Source organism: Musa acuminata, chromosome BXJ2-1, assembly GCF_036884655.1.
Source record: "Musa acuminata AAA Group cultivar baxijiao chromosome BXJ2-1, Cavendish_Baxijiao_AAA, whole genome shotgun sequence".
In the NCBI taxonomy this organism is placed as follows: Eukaryota; Viridiplantae; Streptophyta; class Magnoliopsida; order Zingiberales; family Musaceae; genus Musa; species Musa acuminata.
Genome location: NC_088338.1, coordinates 2,845,132 through 2,863,425, shown reverse-complemented (window position 1 = coordinate 2,863,425; position 18,294 = coordinate 2,845,132). Strand labels below are relative to the sequence as shown.

Here is an 18,294-nt window from a genome sequence, read left to right as displayed (position 1 = left end):
ATATTAGGATAAATATGATTAAATATTTTATTTTTTATAATTATAAAATTTTTAATATAAAAATTTTATTAAAAAAATATAAAATTATAAGATTAAATATTTTACTTTTATAATTAATCCTATAAAATAACCATGCCTTTATCACACATACCTAAGAGCCACAAAGACCTAAAGGTTAAATGACGACAATCACAAGCTTAGTCCTCGGCAAGAGAGAGAGAGAGAGAGAGAGAGATCACGGGCTGCAACAACGAAATAATAGACCAAGAAGAAGCAAACAACCAACATCAACACTACCGAAAGAAACCAAAAGAAATAAAAGTAGCATTTGGAAGAACACACATCATTCTTATCATCATAAAAGAAAACACAAACAGGTGAATCGATCCACAACAGAACAAAGGCAATTCCAAAACACAGAAAGGGAATCGTGTCAACAAAGCACTAAAGAAATATGTACATGCATAGAAGTAGCAGTACTCTACTTTTTGGTTGCCAGTAGAATAAATAGCTCGTGATCTCTCAGTCATTCCCACCACCACTTTTCCTCACGATGTTCAGATTCCGGGCTGTAGCATTCATCACAATTCTTTTGATTCTATTAGACAGCGGTCGTGTCCTCTGCCACACAAAAGGACTCCGGTCGCCGCGGGCGCCGTCGGAGCAGTACCCGGAGAACTCGACGCAGGGGGGGTTGACGGAGCAGCAGTTCATGCTGTGGGTCAAGTTCGTCGGCAGCCTCCGGCACAGTGCCTTCGGCAGGGCAGTGAACGAGGCCTTCTCTTCCCGCGCGCTCACCGTCGACAAAAACCCGTCGGCCGGAGACTTCACGACGATCCAGGCTGCCGTCGACTCTCTGCCTCTCATCAATTTGGTGCGAGTTGTGATCAAGGTCAATGCCGGCACGTACACGTGAGTGTCGTTCCCTTTCTACCTCATCACACGTACATACAAGCTCTGATGTGTGGAATGACGACGCTTACTGGTTGATTTCTTGGAACAGAGAGAAGGTGCGGATATCGCCGATGAGAGCCTTCGTCACCATACAAGGAGCAGGAGCTGATAAGACGGTGGTTCAGTGGGGTGACACAGCCGAAACACTGGGGCCGACAGGGCAGCCCATCGGGACCTTCAACTCCGCCACCTTCGCTGTCAATGCCCCTTATTTCATGGCAAAGAACATCACCTTCAAGGTAAAGTAAATTACACAGTTTCAGGATGAAGCTTTGGGGAGTTCATTGTTTGTTGCTGTTGCAGAACACAACCCCTGTTCCGCCACCAGGGGCGATGGGGAAGCAGGCGGTGGCGCTGAGGGTGTCCGCGGACGCGGCGACATTTGTGGGCTGCAACATTTTGGGGGCACAAGACACGCTCTACGATCAGTTCGGCAGACATTACTACAAGGATTGCTACATCGAAGGCTCTGTGGATTTCATCTTCGGGAACGCTCTCTCGCTCTACGAGGTCAGAACCTAATCTGCACACACCATGCGTTCACGGCAAGCTTCCGCTTGTCACGTAGCAGCACGAGGCGAGTGCGCCGTGGGGACAAGCGCCGCTTTGTGCTGCGAGACCCGATTCACGTGCTGTGGCACTGTTGCGTCTGTGTCTGAGTCGTCGTGTTGGTGCAGGGATGTCGTGTCCACGCGGTGGCGCGGAACTACGGCGCCGTCACGGCGCAGAACCGGATGAACCTTTTGGAGGACACAGGGTTCTCGTTCGTGAGATGCAAGGTGACGGGGTCGGGGGCGCTCTACCTGGGGCGGGCATGGGGAACCTTCTCCAGGGTCATCTTCGCCTACACGTACATGGACGCCATCATCGTCCCCAGAGGATGGTACAACTGGGGAGACCCCAACAGAGAGATGTAAGCCCCCTACCTTACCACAACTTGTATGATGAGGCGATCAGAGTCTCACACAGCATTTGTGATGATACAACAGGACTGTGTTCTACGGGCAGTACAAGTGCAGCGGCCCGGGAGCGAGCTACGCGGGAAGGGTTTCATGGTCGAGGGAGCTCACGGACGAGGAAGCCAAGCCTTTCATTACCTTAAGCTTCATCGACGGCTCCGAGTGGGTCAAGTTGTGAATGCCGTCCACCATTTGCCTTTTCTTCCCTTGAGATTGTCCAAAACAATACAGCAGCAGAAGAAGAAGAAGAAGAAGACGTCTCTTAGGATTCTTCGAATAAAACAATGGTTGCTCAAGTCACTTGTGTTTCACCAAACATACCTCAGCCATGAATTGGTGATTCCATGCATTCAGCAAACATATATACTTATCATGTCAAACATACATTTGCAATCAAAGCACGCGCATATAGGATCAACCATTTAGAGTCGCTACTAATTCATCGACTATTTCATCGAGCATTGAGAAAGTGTTTTCGAGAGAGGAACAAATGCCACAGTGATAAAGTGAATTGACATATACAGAACTACGTATACATTGGAATATATTTTGAGAAAGTGCTTCGGACAGCAACTATTTTCTATGAACAGGAGAGAGCATAAGAGGTTCCATGGAATTGGAAGCCGCATGTTACAGAAAAGAGATCACTATATGTGATACATGAAATAAACCCGTACAGACAGCAATACTGCAACGAGAAAAGAATCAACTGACGCCGAGGAACGCTGTACAGATCAGTCTTTTTTTTTTATACAGGAAAACAACCCGACAAATCTTCAACGCATCAAAATGCTAGGAAACTCTGACGACAGTCGTGATAATTACATAGAACTGAGAAACCTAAACCTAGGTGATCATCTCCTCCCAGCACCACCATGCCGTTGGTTTCGGAAATAGCTTAGAAGAGCCTGAGCCTGGAGAAAAATGAGAGAAAAAAATGACTCATGTTATGGACCGGAATTACTGATTAAACAATATAATTATATTAAGCCAATGCAAGAAAATGATCCAATGTGTCCTGTTCTCTTAATTCCTCTTTGTTCGGAAACCACAGCAAGAATTAAAGTAGTAAGAGGACAGGAAAGAAAAGAGAATGTATTTGGCACATGATCAAACATGAAAAAGACAGCGCAGGTAAGTCTTAACCTAGCCGTCTGGAGCATTTGCTCCAAGAAGTAGAAAAATCTGACCTAAATAAATTTGTTGCTATAGGCAAAGATAATGTGATTAAATCATTAGTACGATGACTATTTTATTTAATTCTCAATACAAATACCACCTTAAACCACTCTAGTGGCCTACAGAAGGAATTTCAAAAAGCAATTGAAGCAACATTTACAAACTCCCATAAGCAAACTATCACAATAAGCTGCAGGTGACTTGCAAGATCAAAGAAGCTTATCCTACATTTGGATCTCGAAATTTGCCATAAACCTTTCAGCAAATTGCAATTTTTTGAATGAAAAAATCCAAAGAAAATAAAATGATCTAAGAGCGACACATAAGCAAGCAAGCTACGTACTGTGTTAAGGCCATTCAAGAAACTGTTGCTACATTCTTAGCAAAATTTTTGGATCATCCCTTTTACAAAAGTTATCCACAATGTGAAATTCCAGGTCCAGTGTTGGATGTCTCCTTATGGCCTCAATCAGCTTTCCACACCTACTTGATCAGATAATTTGTAAGTACCTGAGTGTCTTTTTATGGCTATCAGGAAAAATGGCAATTTAACAGTCATGAAGGCTATATATCTAACCCTGATCACACTCCGGCTCTGATAGCAAGCCTAATTTTTTAAAATGTTTAATACACTACTAATTATTTGAACACTCAATACACCAATTTCATCTGTTCAATATTCTTATCCACTCTCAATCTCATGTGTCTAACCCTCTCATTGACACTATAGAACTTTAAAATAGTAAGCCTTCACCAGATGGATTCCCATCAAATGTCTAAGGCATTATTGGTTGCTTGAACTTTAAACTTCAAATTAGAAATTAATGTCATCTGTCCCACACTCATCCCATAAGTTGCATCCATCTATGATCCACATATAGTGTCATATACATTCTAGCTACCAATATTAACATCAGGAACTCTTCAAATCATATCCCAAGTTCAAGGCTACCAATGTGTCAGATACAAATGCTCATTGTCACATCTTCAGGTACATGATGTATGTTTCCTTGAATGATCTAATAAAATGTTGTCTAAAATCAAATACATTGAGGATAAATTTTTTTGAATACCATATTAAAAGAATTTCTTGAGTTGATAATACAATGTATAGGACTTACACCGCTAAAACTATATTAGATCTTGTGATCATGAATCTTAATTGCTTTCATGGTGGAAAAGTTTTCCACAGAGCTAAACCCAAATAGTCAGGACATTATAATGTACAAGACTGATGTTGTTGTTGTTGTTGTTGTATTATAATGTACAAGACTGGTATATGACATATACATCAAGAATCTGATTATGATTACCTTCTCTATATTCTTGAAGCATTATGTGATTAGAAGTATTTTCATTCTTGCCAATATATTGGGAGGCTCATTACATTCATCATACAAAACAGTGTATGAAGTTTAACACATTATATGTCATATCATATCTCTTCCTTTCAGGATGTGACATATCCCTGTGAATATTGATAGTCCATATTTGAATTTATGCTTCATGATCTCTTTTTTATGCTTTCTAACAGTGATTTTAAAAACGTTAGGCGCTAAGATCCCAAAACGCCCGAGGTGCTAGGCGCTTGCCCGAGCGAAGCGAGACGCTCTGAAATATTAAAATATAAAAAAATATAATATAATTTAAAAATAATTATTTAAATAAAAATATAATATTAAATTAAAAATATACTGTTAATAATATATTACTTAAGTTAGAGGGGGAGAAAAATTATTCAGTAAAATATTAAAATATAAAAATATATAATATAATTAAAAATATAATTATTTAAATTAAAATATGATATTAATTTAAAATATACTGTTAACAATATATTATTTAAAGTTAAAGGGGGAAAAAAATGTTAACAGTAACAGAGGGAGATAGAAGCAGCGGCGGAGGATTAGTTTAAGATAGTTGTGGCAGCATTGCGAATGACAGCAGCGACAATAGCAAAAGCTGTGGACAGTAGCAGCGACAGCGAGCGAAGCTGTGGACAGTAGTAGTGACAGCGGCGTAAGTTGTGGACAGTAGCAGTGGCAACGACGGAAGCTGCGGACAGCAGCGATGACGGCAATGAAAGCTGTGGACAACAGCGACAGCAACGACGGAAGCTCCAAAGGGCATCCGATGGTGGCGGAGGAACCTACGGTCCTCTCCCTCAACAGTGGAAGGAAGCTACGGGGGCCATCGGACTCATCCGTCGACAATAAGGGAAGGCTTGGTTCGTTGCGTCTGCAACGAAGGCAGCGGCAGAAAACGTCGACAGCAAAGATAGAAGCGACACTAGGGTTCCTCGGGGTTGTGCGGGCGTGAAGCGTGGTTTTGAGGTAAGAAACTACGAACCGAACCAACATTAAACTGATTCGATTCGCCTAATAGAATCGGGCGCTCGCCCGAAGCGCCCAACGCTTACGTTTGAGCGAGTGCCCAAGCGGCGCCTCATTGAAGCGTTCCGTCTAGTGCACACACGAGGCGCTCGGGCCTCGCCTCGGCTTGCCCAAGTGCTTATTTAAATCACTGCTTTCTAGTAGGAAATTACAAGTCAAAAGGAAAAGTAGATAAAAAGAATTGCTAGGCTTTTTTCTTCAACTGATATGGTTCTGCATCTATTTATCATGCTAAACTCATAAGAAGTCTCAATACTTTACTATTCAATTTTTAACCAAACTTAAACTCTAAATTATATCAAATATTCCAATCCTAACTGAACTCAAATTTCAACACTATTTTAACACTCCCAAAACGTCGATGTTCTCAACTCCAAGTTTTTCTCCAATATAGGGATGTTGCAACATCTCATGCTTCAAACATATGTGATATAATGAGTTATGAGGAGTGACAATCATAACCTTGTTAATGATGCCTAAAAAATTTCTTCATTTATAGCTACTACCATAGTATCAAGGAGATCCCCAATACTTTCTAAAAAATGAATATAAACTTGAACTCATCCTTGGACTTTCAAACTCAACTCTAAGTGGTTGCAAACATACTTTCTTCACTTTAGTCAAATCTTAGAAAATCTTGTGAAGGGTGGACCAAAAATCATGTGATGTTTTGGTTGCTAAAATTCGAAGGAACACTATCTCATCAATGACTCGTTGCAATGAGCACAGGACATGTAGGTCTTTTCTTTAATCGTCTTTGTAAGCCTGGCCACATGATGGCCTTCAATTAGATTCTGTAAATCTTAATAACAATATCATATTTCCATCGTCACACTACACATCTAATAATTATCTCTCTAATAATTGAGAGAAGTCAACTACAAAATCTCCATGTTGGGGCCTGCGTTGCTGCTCACCATCATCAACAAAAAGTTATATTATGACAACTGTGTTGCCGCTCGATATCATCAATAAAAAGAAATCTCATGATGACGTCTGTGTTGTTGCTCGTCGTCATCAACAAAAGTTAACTACAACTCTGAGCTCTAATATCATTCGCTGAGGACATGGATCAAAAATAAAGGAGAAAGAAACCCATATGACAATAACATAAAAGATCTGATGTATCAAATAAGAACTTTATTAGCTAAAGAACCTGAAGAACCTTGCAGCTCATTCACTGTTGTTTATCCAATATTATTTGACCACATATATCAAAGGAGGTTCAGCCTTTATTTATAGAGCTAAACACATAAAGAGTCTCATTATTTTGAAACTCAATTTTTAACCAAACTCAAAGTCTAAACCATATTCAATTATTTTAATCCTAATCAAGCTCAAACTTCAATGTTATCTTAATATATCCAGTATCACTTATGCAATACCCCGATTTAGCCTTATAAGGATTAGATGAGTCTACTACTACTAATTTGGGCTTAGCTATTTTTTGTTCAGACTCAACAAGTTAATGGATTAGTTATTCATCAGATTGAATCATAACAAATAGTATGAAAACTGATCCTGTATTCGGTATGGTTAGAGGTCTCGAGTAGAAAAAAACTACATGAAGATAACACAAGGAATGTCATGGCATGAAGCCACCACTAGGCTGGGCCTCATGTACATAATGCTAGAGTTTGATGCTATTAATGGAGATTATAAGACCCCAGTTTAGTCCCCATCGAAAGTGGAAATTTGAATGAACTTACTAGATGAATCTACTATTAATAACCTATGTTTAAACATTTTGGGCTAGTAGTTCAATGTCAACAAGCTAATGGACCAATTATTCCATCGGGTTAGATCATGATACTTTGTCTTTCATAACATTATTAACCCAACCATACAATTTAATACATTTCTTTTATTGCTATCTACCAAATTCAATCCTTACTAGGAATTTCTTATTTTGCTTATGATTTTATTAGTAGCATGAATATCAATAAATGCTGATGATTTTTTTCATCTCTCTATTCACCTTTCTAAAATCTTTCCCTGTTTTTGCAATAATTGTAGAGTTTTTTTCTTTGTGGTCATGGAGAGGGCAATTCATGAATACATTACAATAAATAGCATATAATTGCCAATCTGACATATCATGCCAAAGCAAATGATAAAAATCAGGAGAAGGTTCCTCATGAGAGACTATTATCTAAACTACAATAGAAGCCTGCTCTAACTAGAATCCTTGTCATTGAAAAGGTATTAAAGGAGTAAGATGATTTTTAAATAATTTAACAACTTCAAATCCCTTACTAATTTTTCTATATTTTTGGATGGAAAACACTTAATTTGTATCACTCTCATCCATCAATAACCTCCACGGATATTAACCTTGAGCAAAACTAGTGTAATGGATCATGATAAGACACAAAATCTACGTAAGAGTCGATTTGCTTAGATTTCCAGTTCTCTGGGAACTCTTCCTCTTTGTTAAGGGTAGCTTTAGGTGTACATTGATTGAATCTAAACCTAGGCCCAGCATGCCACACAATTATGACCTTAGCACAGTACATGGATGTCTGTCAATGTACCATGTCCAACCTAAATGCTGGAATTAACAAGGACCTTACTAGCAAAGCAAAGCACCAACACATGTTGAGCTAGCCTTGGACCAGTAGAAGCATGATATCCACTGTAGCAATCATTGCCAGTTGATAAGTATAGATTGTACTAACAAAATTCATAAAATCTGCCAATTGTCATTTAATTGTTCTATACTTATAGATCTGAAGCACACATAAGCATACATAATTATAAAAAAGGGAAAACATTTCAAGAAGCATGAGAGAATTAAAAGTATTGGAAAAATATAATGAAGAAGTAAAGATTGACATCCATTAAAGAGAATGATTTTAATTGTGTATCAGAGAATGGACCAATGAACTTAAGTTCTCTTCCCACATTATAAGTGGTTCAAGGCCACATATATCATCCAATTGTACAATTACGTGGTCTCGGTCAACATTCTTGGGCTAGAGGAGTCTAATAGTTATCATTTTTGTTTTTTATTATCTTTTCATTATAATATTTTTCTTTCACTCCTTCCTTCGATTCTTCTATTATAAAAAAATTCTTCATCATCTTTTTCTTACACTCTTTCCTTCTATTCTTCATCAGATTTGATATCAAAAGTTCTGGTTTAGCCAAGATGTTTAATCATCAAAGTCGGTCCATATTTTATGCATATGACCTTGGGACAAGTTCCTATATAGTGGAAATAAATAATATGGTGTCATTCTTAATCATTTCTTGTCTAAACAAACTTGACTATTTTAGAGGAATTTTAGTTTTACTCTGAGAGAAAAAAAGAAAGTAAATACGAAAAAATGGAGAAAATTATATTTAGATTTTGATTGAAGATTATGAATCTTGACTGAGGATTTCAGTTCTACATAAAAGGCTACCAAGTCAGAGCAAGGCTCATAGTTATTATTTTTATTTTCTATTATTTCTTATCATTATCTTTCTCCTCCACTTTTACTAAAACAAAAAAAAAAACATTGTTGTCCTACATCAGATTTGTATCAACTTTGTACACAAGCACAAATAACGAAAACCTACACCGAAGAACTGATATCTGACTTACAAATCTAAAATTGATAAATTTTATTATATTCAAAGCAAGAGCACCAAACACTAACAGATTTTTTTACAAATGCAGACAAAGAAACAGAATAAAAATGACAATACCTTCTCTTTAGCTCGTGGAGTGCCAGACTGTGACAACGCTACCAGTGGGGGCACAGCACCTTCTTGAAGAACTAGACTACAAAATCTACCACTATTCGTACATAACTGAAGCAAAGCTGCAGCAGCATTTTCTTTTCCTCGTGCAGACCCCAATTCAACAACCTCCACAAGTACTGGGATGCCACCAGCTTGACCAATCGCATTTCTCCCTTCTGGTATTGTTGCAAGGTTTGCCAAAACAGCCACAGCCTTGTCAACCATACCAGCTGCTGGATCCATCAGTTCCACTAAGTGTCTCACAGCTCCAGCCTGCACAATCCGTAACTTGTTTTCATGAAATATTGACAGATTAAATAATGCTGTTGCTGCATCTTTCTTTCCTCGAGGAGTCCCATTTGCTAATAATTCTACCAATGGTTTGATAGCACGAGACCGGCCAATGCGAACCTTATTTTCTTCAATTACTGAAAGGCTAAATAATGTTGCTGCCGAATTCTCTTTTGCCTCAGAGTTGCCTGTCTCAAGCACATAAATCAGAGGATCTACTGCACCAGCATTTGCAATGGCAATCTTATTGTTGTCATTTATTGACAAATTTAAAAGGGCTGTTACAGCATTTTCTTGAATCTTGGACTCTGTTGAATGAAGCAGGTCAACCAACAAGCTAATAACTCCACAGTTTGCAATCACAATCCTGTTTTCCATGTTGTGTTTGGCAAGAAGGCGCAGTTCTGCTGTGGCGGTTATCTGCAGATCCAGGGATTCACTCTTCAAATCCTCAATCAGCTTACGAACTTGAGCTTCAACACCTGATATATCAGGCCTAGAATCCATGAACTGAGAAGAAATGATACGAGGCGCAGATGGTCGTCGCCAAAGACTTTGGCTTCTAAAACGAGCATCCTCCAATGCTGATGGGAACTCAGATTCTCTTTGGGAAGTGGAGGAGGCACTGTCCTGTGCAATTTCTCCCATGGCATCACTGCTGCAATGTGTCAGATCACTTGAAACCCGTGAAACCAAATTAGCATCCTCAGGTCCTTGAAGATGGTTAATACTTGAAACGGCCAGTGAAGCAGAGTCAGTCCAGTTATGTCCTGGAAATTGCTCAGCAGCTGAAAAGGGCTCTGAATCCTGTTTTGGTTGGTTGACAGTTTGGTTGCTGGAACTCACAAGCCTCTGATCCATGCTAGATTCGTTGTTGCCTTCAGCACTTTCTAGAGACAATCTTGGAACATTTGCCTCAGATCCATTTGCAATTTGCACAGGCAATGACCCAGAGGAAGAATGATGTGGAGAAGATACAGGCTTCTCATTTAGATAAGTCGCTTGGTGCACCCCATTGGAGGCATGCAAGTCACTTTGTGAAGTCACCAATCTCGCATGAGATTCTGAAGACCTTGAATGGTTTCTTGTGGCATGCGCAGAATGAGTTACAAAGTCATTTATATTTGCATCTGTGGGCTTAAGGAAAGAAGAATGAAGATTCAAACTCGTGGACTTCATTGGATCAGGAAGCTTAATGTTGTTCGACTCACACCAGTTAGCAATTAACGCTTTAACAGTATAATTTGGAATCAAATTGGTGTGCCCAAGTGTCTGACGGGTCCTAGGACAAACATTGAAACCTTGATCAAGCCATTTCCAGATGAAAGCCCGCTCATATGTTTGACCGGAAGCCACAATTACTGGGTCAGACATCAGTTCTAATGAAAGTGGGCAGCAGAAGTCAGCAGGAATAGGCACACCATTAATACTATGCAACTGCTTTACTTTAACAAGGCAATCATGCATATAAGTGATAAGGGCAATCATGTGATCAATGTTCTCCATTTCTGCCTGGTTCTCACTGCAGCCAACCTCCACTTTAAGTTTCTCGAGTGCAACAACCTCCGCAAGCAATTCTTGATTAGATGACAAGCTCAAAGAGTTTGAAATCATATCCAAATGCTCAGATCTAGGCATATCTTTTTCTGTTTGATCTCTTATGGCTTTTTCAATGATAACAGATATCTGTTCCTTATTCATGTATTCAATTTCCTGTGCACAATTATATAGCCAGCTTTTCTAAATAAATTCCAGCAAAAAAAGCATGGCATATGATCTGAAGAGCTTAATACACCTTATAAAGGAGATTTGTAAAGCAAGGTAACAATCATGTGTTTCATTACCTCTATGCATTTTGCAGTGGCACTATCTATTGGAGATTGAAGCAGAGAAGTAACCAGTTGACATATTCTGAAAGCAGATGTACAAATCTTCATAACAATTGTTTCTATTTGCAGAACCTGCAGAAAGCGTTTCAATGTCCAAAATAAAATTAACCAGGAGGATGTTGGCCACCACAGCAGCCTCAATACGAAAAGGCTCTTTTCTCCATAATGACATGGAAGCAAGATAAGGGACTATACAGTAGTGTGCATAGATTGTGCATTGTGCTGTTTGAATAAAGGACTATACAGCAGGTATACAATTAAAAACCATGTGAAACTAACTAAAATGCAAAAGTTACAAAACTAGCAAAAGTAAACTGCATCAAAGAGAGAAGTCAGAAGTATCTCTAGTAACTTGGGTACAACAAATTTTCTGGCAACAAATATGAATAAACAAAACAAGCAGAGGAGAGTACAGCCATACAATCTCAAAAGGTCATTCCTTAGGTTTGTTTGCTTAACTATTATATAAAGTTTACATAACAAAAAAAATAATGTTTTGGGTCAAGGATTGCATAACCAACCGGACTAGTTTGTACAGCCAACATTTACTGGTCTAGATGTGAACTGGGACACAGACCATCCTTTTTCAGGGAGTCCAGTTTGTTTTTTTTTAACAGCCATAGGATTTGGAAGACATGAGTCATGAGTATCCAAGAGTCGCGACATTGCCCACCTACAAGTGCAGGCTCGCCAGCTCACCACTCTCTACCACCCATTGCTTGCTGCCTGTTGCTGCCCCTCAGTTCACGAGTGTCTCGGTACTCCTTGTCCTCCTCCGATCCGTCTTTGTACCATGTTACATACCAATATACCATCTGTTAGTACGTCAGCATAAACCGGACCCATATCAATCCAACCATGGGATGGCTCAAGTCTGATACCCAAAATGCAATCATTGTTTTGAACGATGAGGCAACACCCACGATCATCTATGAATAAAAATCGCAGTGCACCTTCCAATTCCCTGTTGGAACATATATAGGGAAAACACAAAATTTACTAGTATCTTTCTTTTACCCTTTTTTGTAATTTTACTATTTTTGTCTTATTGTTATCCATTAGTAGACTTGGTATAATATCAATTTGTTCTTGTACACAATGGGATGCACGACCTAGAAGCGCCTCCCCTCCCGTGTATGTTCCATCAAAGTGATTCGTTAAGTGATGTGGCACCATCTTATTAGACAAAAGAAGCTATAAAGGTTTTTTTGCATTAGGGAGTTAGGCAAGGCTTCAACACTTCCCAATTGATACTTCTACTACTACTCTTCCGCACAAACTCAATTATTTCTTCCCTTTCTCTTATAATATATTTTTCTTTGATTTTGATGGTGTTGGAATGTCTCCAAGGATTTTCTATGATCATGTGTGAGAGAGGATTATTATATAGTTGTATTGAATGTTAAGTGATACCTCAACAAATTGCCTACAGAAGGTCAAGAAACACGCTTAGAACAATGTTAAAGTGAACAATGTTTATGGGCCTCCACCTCTGGGTTTCTTTCTTAAACTCTCTCTTTTAGTTTCTTTATTTTTAATATGTTTGTTGTTACAATCCAACAGGCGGGTGGAATAAACCTAAAGTGATAGAATAATAAGACAAATCTAGCTCCTATTAAAAGGATATCCATATTATAAATAAACTAAAAGAGAAAGTTGAAGAAAGGAACCCAAGGGATATAAACGATGTCCTACACGTATTCTTCAACTTCACGCAAGTCGTTGTCGAGGAATTACCTAGGATATAACCAGATACAAATACTATGCACACACGATCATTAAGAATCCTTAAAGACATTCCAACACTAGCAAAATTGAAGAAAAATATTTACTGAAAGAAAGAAAAGAAATAATTGAGATTGAGTGAGTTGCATATATCAATTGAGATTTGAGAGTGTCGAAGCCTCGCCCCAACAAGACATTTAAAGCATCTTTCATCCAATGGAATGGTGCCATGTTATCCCAAAAATTACTCATGGGGAACATGCACACAATGGGAGACACGTGCTGCATGCCCCAATACATGCAACAACAAATTGTTGTTACACCAAGTCCACTAACGGATAAGGATAATGGTAAAACTGCAAAGAAAAAGAATAAAAGAAAGATATAAGAAAATTTCGTGTTTTCCTAAATATGTTCCAAGAATCCCCAACAAATATCATTCGATATATCAAATGATCCTCTAACATGACTATATTTGGCATCACAATTGGTAACATTGACATTTTACATGTCATCAACAACATTTTCTGATGAAATAACAGCAAATACATAAAGGATCATTATTCTAATAGACTAGCAAGGGGCCTAGATTACAAAATTCTAATTGGTGCACCCAAGTGTTTGATGGGTACTAGGACAAACATTGGAACCTTCACAAAGCAATTTCCGGATTGAAACTACTTATATGTTTGAAGCTACAGTGACAGGGTCACATCAGTTCTAGAGAAAATTGGTAGCAATAGTCAACAAGAATAGGCTGGGAAAGGGTCTAGATGGAAGAATCCAATCTTACTCAAACAACGAGAAAGAATGTAGTAGAGGGAAGATATGGAGGATGAAGAGGTAAGCAGAAGCAACAAAAAGAGAGCACTCAGCATGAGCAGACAAGGTGCCTAGAAAACAATGAATGAGCAAAGTGTTTAAGCAAACAGTTCTTTGCAGACAAACTAGCATACATGTAGTCAAATTATCTATCTGCAAAATTTTGAGCTTTGAGCTAGGCGTAGGTTTTGGCCTAGCTCAAGCATAACCTATAAACTCTTTTAGGTGAAGGAATATACACAGGAACCAGTCCATACCGCATTAAATGAACCTTGTGCAGGGGTAGGCCAAGAACTTCAACTAGATCCTACACGGCAAAAGAATGCTTCCATAGGCATTGAAAGTTCTAGAAGTTCACAATCCAATGTTACAATTAGGAACTTCAAAACAAAATTCAGAAGACTCCTCCATCTTTCTAAGGCTCCATTAAGTTCCACAATCATGATCCAATTTTACAATAATCTTTCTAAGACCACCTGATTCCATTAAAATGCAAGTTATACCATCAGTTCTTTCTTCAGTGGGCACCTAAACATCCATACTGCAAAAGTGCAGCATGGTTAATGCTGACTTCTATTCATAAATCTTAATTTGCTGCAGCCATCAAGACAAATTTATATGCTTAAACCTGAAACTTCACAAAACTTCTCATAAAATTATTGTTGCAAATAATCAATAAGAAAGGTTTTCATGTTGATTAGTTCAATCAAACAGATTGTGAAACTAAATGAAACATGAATGACTCCAGGAAAAAGAATATGGTAATGAAAAGGATCAAATATTTATTTAAAGCATAAAGTGACCAACAGGAACAATCTAATAAATGCTGGAAAACAAGGTCATCAACTTACAAAATAGATTTTACTCATCATTGGATACCAGCTCATAACAAGTTCCCTAGCTTCATTGGCTAAAGCATCTAGTTCTCCCAGCCCCTTGACCAACTGTTCATCCAATGATATCTCAGAAGCAGCAATTTCATCACACACAGATTTGAAATGCTCGAGGATCTGATCAATTATTTGACAGTATTTTTGAACCAGCGCAGGCTTTACATTGCTGCTAGAAGATACATGACCAAACTTTGTGATGCTATCAAGCAGTGCCTTCAGCAGTAATATTTCCATTGTACCTATAAAAAAGCAAAATATAACTGTACTGCACAGCAGAAATAGATCTAAAACAGAATTGGTATCCCCATCTTGAAGTAGATGAGAACATCTACTACAGGATGATGTACTAAGCAAAAGAAGTATACCCTGAGCTAGTAACATGATGCCATTGTACGACACATAATACAGTATAATACAGCACAACATAAAAAATATGCCAATGTATACATCAGCACAACCTTGGCACAGCAAAGACCTCCATGTTGATAAGGGACCGCATGGCAAAAACTCCCCAGAACTCCCCGAAACGCAAAACCATGCTTGAGAAGAAAGAACCTCACACACAACAAGCAATGATAACGAGGTACAGTTTGTGATCAATCTCAAACATTAGTATCCTCATATTTGTAATCTGTTGGCACTTAGCATAGTGGAGTTTATACAGCATATGATTAGGTTACAGTCTGAATGGCAGGAAAGTGCTGCCAATGTATGTCAAATGATTAACCATGTGCAATAGGACATCTAAACCAACAAGTGTAACTATACACTCATGAGTTATCAAACACTATAGCAAAGAAAATCATAAGAATGAAAGAGGCATTTACAACATTTTGAACAAGAGCAAGGAGATCTAAATTATTACTCTCAATAAAATAAAATGCTTTTATAAATGGAATTGTAAAAGCAGTAACTATTCACCCAGTTAACAGTTAGATAAAATGAGTTTGTGAAAAGCTAGAAGACCGTTAATTATGAGCCAACAATAGGTGGATAAGCAGGATGATTTGAATATCCACATGGAAAATTTATAAGATCCATGTTTGCTGTGTTAGTTCCACATCAGAAATTCAGACAAGATATCCAGAATATATAAAAACCAAGATCAAAATAGTACGATTGGAAAGCCCCTCTACATAAAGTTTGTGTTAATTCCCTCATATGAATGTTCTCAAAAAATATTTTCGACTTAGATAAACCAACCTCACCAATATCCAATTTCATAATCAATCAAATAATTACAAACTATTACAACCTAACAAAAAATTTAATTACATCAGCTAATTAAATTAGCGAACATTTCATTCTGGACATAAAAAAGACACCAGAATACATAAATATCTGAATTTAGAGCAAGCTTCCATTTTGACACACACAGGAGATTTTGACCAACCTCAAAAAAGTAAATTTAAAAGTGGTTATAATTTAAAGGATCTCTTCATACTGGCATTAAACATTAAAGTGCTAGTGTCAGCATTGTTATAGTTTTTTCTTCCAGAATTGGATGAAGAATTGCTACACATGACTCTGCACTCCTTCTGAGCCCTCACTTTGTGCTACCAACATGATAATACCTTCTCATTCAACATATGCACTGATCCAATGAAAATGGATTGATGGTTTATTTCAAGAATCAGAGAGCAATATCCAGAACGGTCCTAGAAGGTAAGAGTTTTTTCATGTTATGAGCCCTGGAAAGAGGAGGTGCGCATGGTAGCCTAATCTCCATCCCTAGGCAAGCTGCTCGTATGGTAATGTTCAGCCATAGTTATCATAGTAGCCACAATGTTGATGAAAAAAGGGAGCTTCGGTTTTAAACCGTAAAGTTGTGTAGGTCAAATGTGACATGATATGGTTGTGTCCATCTCAATGCTACATTTAACCAGGACAACAAGATGGGGGAAGAAGTTTTCTAGGGTTACTACTACCGAAGACTCTTCAAATCCTATCTGAAACCCGTAATTATGACCTAAACCACATAACTTTGCTTAGATATAGTACAGAATGATTACTATTTAGACATGGGATCATCAAAACAACAGAGATAGTTCTATGAGGATCTAAAATTAATCACAGCGTAGTCAAAATTAATTACCATGTCCTGAATCCAAGCATGATATCACAGAAGTAACTGTGCCAATCTGAAGAAGGGCAAGCATGTGGATCGAATGGAAGAAATGTTTGTTTGCGGATCTGAGGCTCTATTCGAGGAGGGAGGGAGAGGCGAGCGGAAGAAAGGGGAAATCTAAGGGAGGGGGGAGATCAGCACAGATCCGGCCTGGGTCCGGCTGCGGAGAAGAGGGGGAAGAGGAGGGAGAGGTGAAGCAGGAGAGGGACTCACCTCCGTGCAGCCTGGGTATCGGGCAGCAGCGGCGGTCGCGTTCGCGGACGCAGAGGGCGGAGCGCCGCGGAGCAGCAGAAGGCACGAGGGGAGGGGTTGTCGTTATTTGACACGCTGGGTTTCCAATCCCTGCAAGTCCACTTGCAGACCAAGTCTCCAATAGATTCGCTGATATTATAACTATAATTATACTTCCTGCAATCACAATTCCCAATAACTCTGTAGACAACCTCTATATATATATATATATATATATATATAAAAGGTAGCCAAACTCTCATTAATATAATTTAAAAAAAATTTACGATACCACATAGATTGGAGATACTTTTGGTATTTCATGTTTTTATGTACTCCTACGGTCCATTTTCTAAATGAATATTTACAATAGTAAATTAGTCTTATTTTCTGACGGGATATATGTTACACTCAAATTTATAGTAGTTAAAAAAATTATGATTGTTCGAAAAATAAAAAGCATTCAAATCCAGTAAGGTTTTACTTTGACATTTGTCATAGCCAGAAGTCTTGAACTCGAGCATTCAACCTGTGACCTTAGAAAATTTTATTCAGCGACTTATTTGACAAAAATATCCATCTACAATATAGTTGGGGGCTTATATAATGTGTTAGGTAATCATTTGAACCGATATGGTGGTTATTGTCGAACAATAATTATGTTTGGATGCTTGGCTATATTGAGCCATGGAATGGAATTATATGTCAAATTGTCGAGGTTGATAAAATAACTTAGCTTTAACGTGATATATTTGATTGGTGTCGTGTTGGTCAATCCTGTGGATTACCTTATTAGCATAGAGTCTCAGTACCTGTCACGTTGTCAATCTTGTGGATCAGAGATTCGATGATTTCCGGGAGGGGGGGTGGTGTGCGTGGGTATCACCGTTGCCTAAGATCCGCACGTGCGAGATCTAACCTGATCCCTACGGTGCCTCGCCGCCGCCAATCGCTCGCACGCGAGGGCTATGAACCCGACGCCACGACGACATCCTCCATCTCCCCGCGCCGCCCCACGGTCGTCCGCGACGCTCGTCGACACCGCAGACGCGCCCGATGCCACAGTGACGGCAGAGCACTTTATCTCTTGCGCGGCCGAGG

General features: G+C 38.8%; 2 protein-coding genes across 4 annotated transcripts; one reads left to right on the top strand and one right to left on the bottom strand.

The window, feature by feature from the left end:
- Positions 1-484: 484 nt before the first annotated feature.
- Positions 485-2,331, top strand: LOC135598431 (probable pectinesterase 53). Its single transcript, XM_065092211.1, has 5 exons — positions 485-912; positions 1,004-1,193; positions 1,258-1,464; positions 1,632-1,867; positions 1,944-2,331. The coding sequence occupies exons 1-5, from the start codon at positions 554-556 to the stop codon at positions 2,089-2,091; spliced, it is 1,140 nt and encodes a 379-aa protein (XP_064948283.1). The 5' UTR covers positions 485-553; the 3' UTR covers positions 2,092-2,331.
- Positions 2,332-2,543: 212 nt separating this feature from the next.
- LOC135598430 (U-box domain-containing protein 4-like) lies at positions 2,544-17,336 on the bottom strand. Of its 3 annotated transcripts, XM_065092207.1 has the most exons (6): positions 16,930-16,947; positions 15,293-15,389; positions 14,793-15,073; positions 11,350-11,466; positions 9,179-11,218; positions 2,544-2,827 (listed from the first exon to the last, which is right to left on the bottom strand). In XM_065092207.1, the coding sequence occupies exons 1-6, from the start codon at positions 16,930-16,932 to the stop codon at positions 2,768-2,770; spliced, it is 2,598 nt and encodes an 865-aa protein (XP_064948279.1). In that variant the 5' UTR covers positions 16,933-16,947; the 3' UTR covers positions 2,544-2,767. The 3 variants fall into 3 exon arrangements, with proteins under 3 accessions (XP_064948279.1, XP_064948281.1, XP_064948280.1); XM_065092209.1 differs by lacking the exons at positions 15,293-15,389; positions 16,930-16,947 and adding an exon at positions 17,176-17,336; XM_065092208.1 differs by lacking the exon at positions 15,293-15,389 and having other exon boundaries at positions 16,930-17,166.
- Positions 17,337-18,294: the final 958 nt, after the last annotated feature.